At 38.6% G+C, this 1,381-nt stretch overlaps 1 protein-coding gene across 1 annotated transcript in view; it reads right to left on the bottom strand.

Moving 5' to 3' along the window:
* LOC105626932 overlaps positions 1-447 on the bottom strand; it is a 19,740-nt gene extending 19,293 nt beyond the window's left edge. The window contains exon 1 of the mRNA XM_012208223.1: positions 415-447. Coding sequence (XP_012063613.1) covers positions 415-447 — 33 coding nt within the window. The remainder of the gene's footprint in view (positions 1-414) is intronic.
* Positions 448-1,381: the final 934 nt, after the last annotated feature.

The following is a 1,381-nucleotide window of genomic DNA, read 5'->3' as shown; positions in this document are numbered from 1 at the left end:
ATTTGTGAAAACAATTTAACAATAATATAAATTCATTTTAAATACTATTATTTATTCATTTAAAATTATAGATATTAATTTTAAATTATTACTAGATCGTATTTAAATAATAATAAGAACATTATATAAATTTAGTGGACATTTTTATTCCTATTTTATTTTGTATTTTACAGAGCTAATTAAAAAAATATAAATAATGTAAAAACTAACAAGATATAACTAAGAGCAAGTCGGGAATTTCGTTTTATTTTTTACTAAAATATCTAACAATTTATCTGACAGACTCCTTAAATTTGTTTTTCTTGTTGAAACACAGAAAAAGAGGAAATGAGAATACAACCAGTGTTAAAAATCTTTTGTCTCTATAAAATGAAAATATTTGCGACATTAACCCCGTGCCGGCCACAAACTCACCGTGCAAAATCCAGCGATCAGAACTCTCCACATGATTTTGCCGAGCTATTTATCTCTTTCTCTCTCTCTCTCTCTCTCTCTCTCTCTTTCTCACGTCGTACACTTCCCTCGTTAACTCGAGAAATGTTTACCAGACACTCGAGACACTCTTTCGAACCGGAGGACGCGCCGCCAGCAAAGGGATGCAATTTTGACGAAGATCCTCGATGGACTGAAGGCGCGTGTACGGCGTGTACGAAGTCGGAGCACGCGGAGGACTCCTTTCCCCCGATGTGTCCAGCCAGGTACACCATCCTCCCGGCGAGAAGGGGCCGCGCCGCTGGCAGAAATCGGGGAATCAAGAGAGAACCACCGCCGCACCGGCCCGTCCAGAGTACTGTTAATGCATGCTCAGTGCCTCCACTAACAACCAGCCTCGCTTCGTGCTGCTCGCACGCTCGTCCATCGACGGCCTCGAATGAACACTGCTGACTTCTGTCTTCGGACCAGGTCCGAGGATCTGACTCAACAGTGACCAGACGTCCTAGTTTCCGTCGAGCCTCTTCAAGACACGCACGCGACCATCCTAATCGCACTTGATCTCGTTCGGGGTTTGCTCGGTCTTTGATTTCTACGTTCCATTTCTTTCCATCGAACTTTATCTAGCTTCCTCTTCTATTTTTATAGTGTAATTCTCCTTTTTTTTTGAATGTGACAGCATAAATTTATGCATTGAAAAAATAAAAAAATCGTTATCATAGATATAATTTTATTCCGAAGTAATATATTAAGTTTGTTTGCGTTGTTTGCACTCTTTGCACTCTCAGCGTCATCGCACTCTTTCTTTCTTTCTCTTTTTAACATCTGAATATATATATGTTAAGTGTAAAAATTTTAGGGGTTTTCAAGCAGTGTGAATAGACTTCTGATTTATAATTATGAATTTTTTTATAGAACTCCATTCGAGATGTGAATATCTACAACGCTT

Source organism: Atta cephalotes (genome assembly GCF_000143395.1).
Source record: "Atta cephalotes unplaced genomic scaffold scaffold00007, whole genome shotgun sequence".
In the NCBI taxonomy this organism is placed as follows: Eukaryota; Metazoa; Arthropoda; class Insecta; order Hymenoptera; family Formicidae; genus Atta; species Atta cephalotes.
The sequence above is the reverse complement of the archived record's forward strand: the minus strand, read 5'-3'. Positions and strand labels throughout refer to the sequence as shown.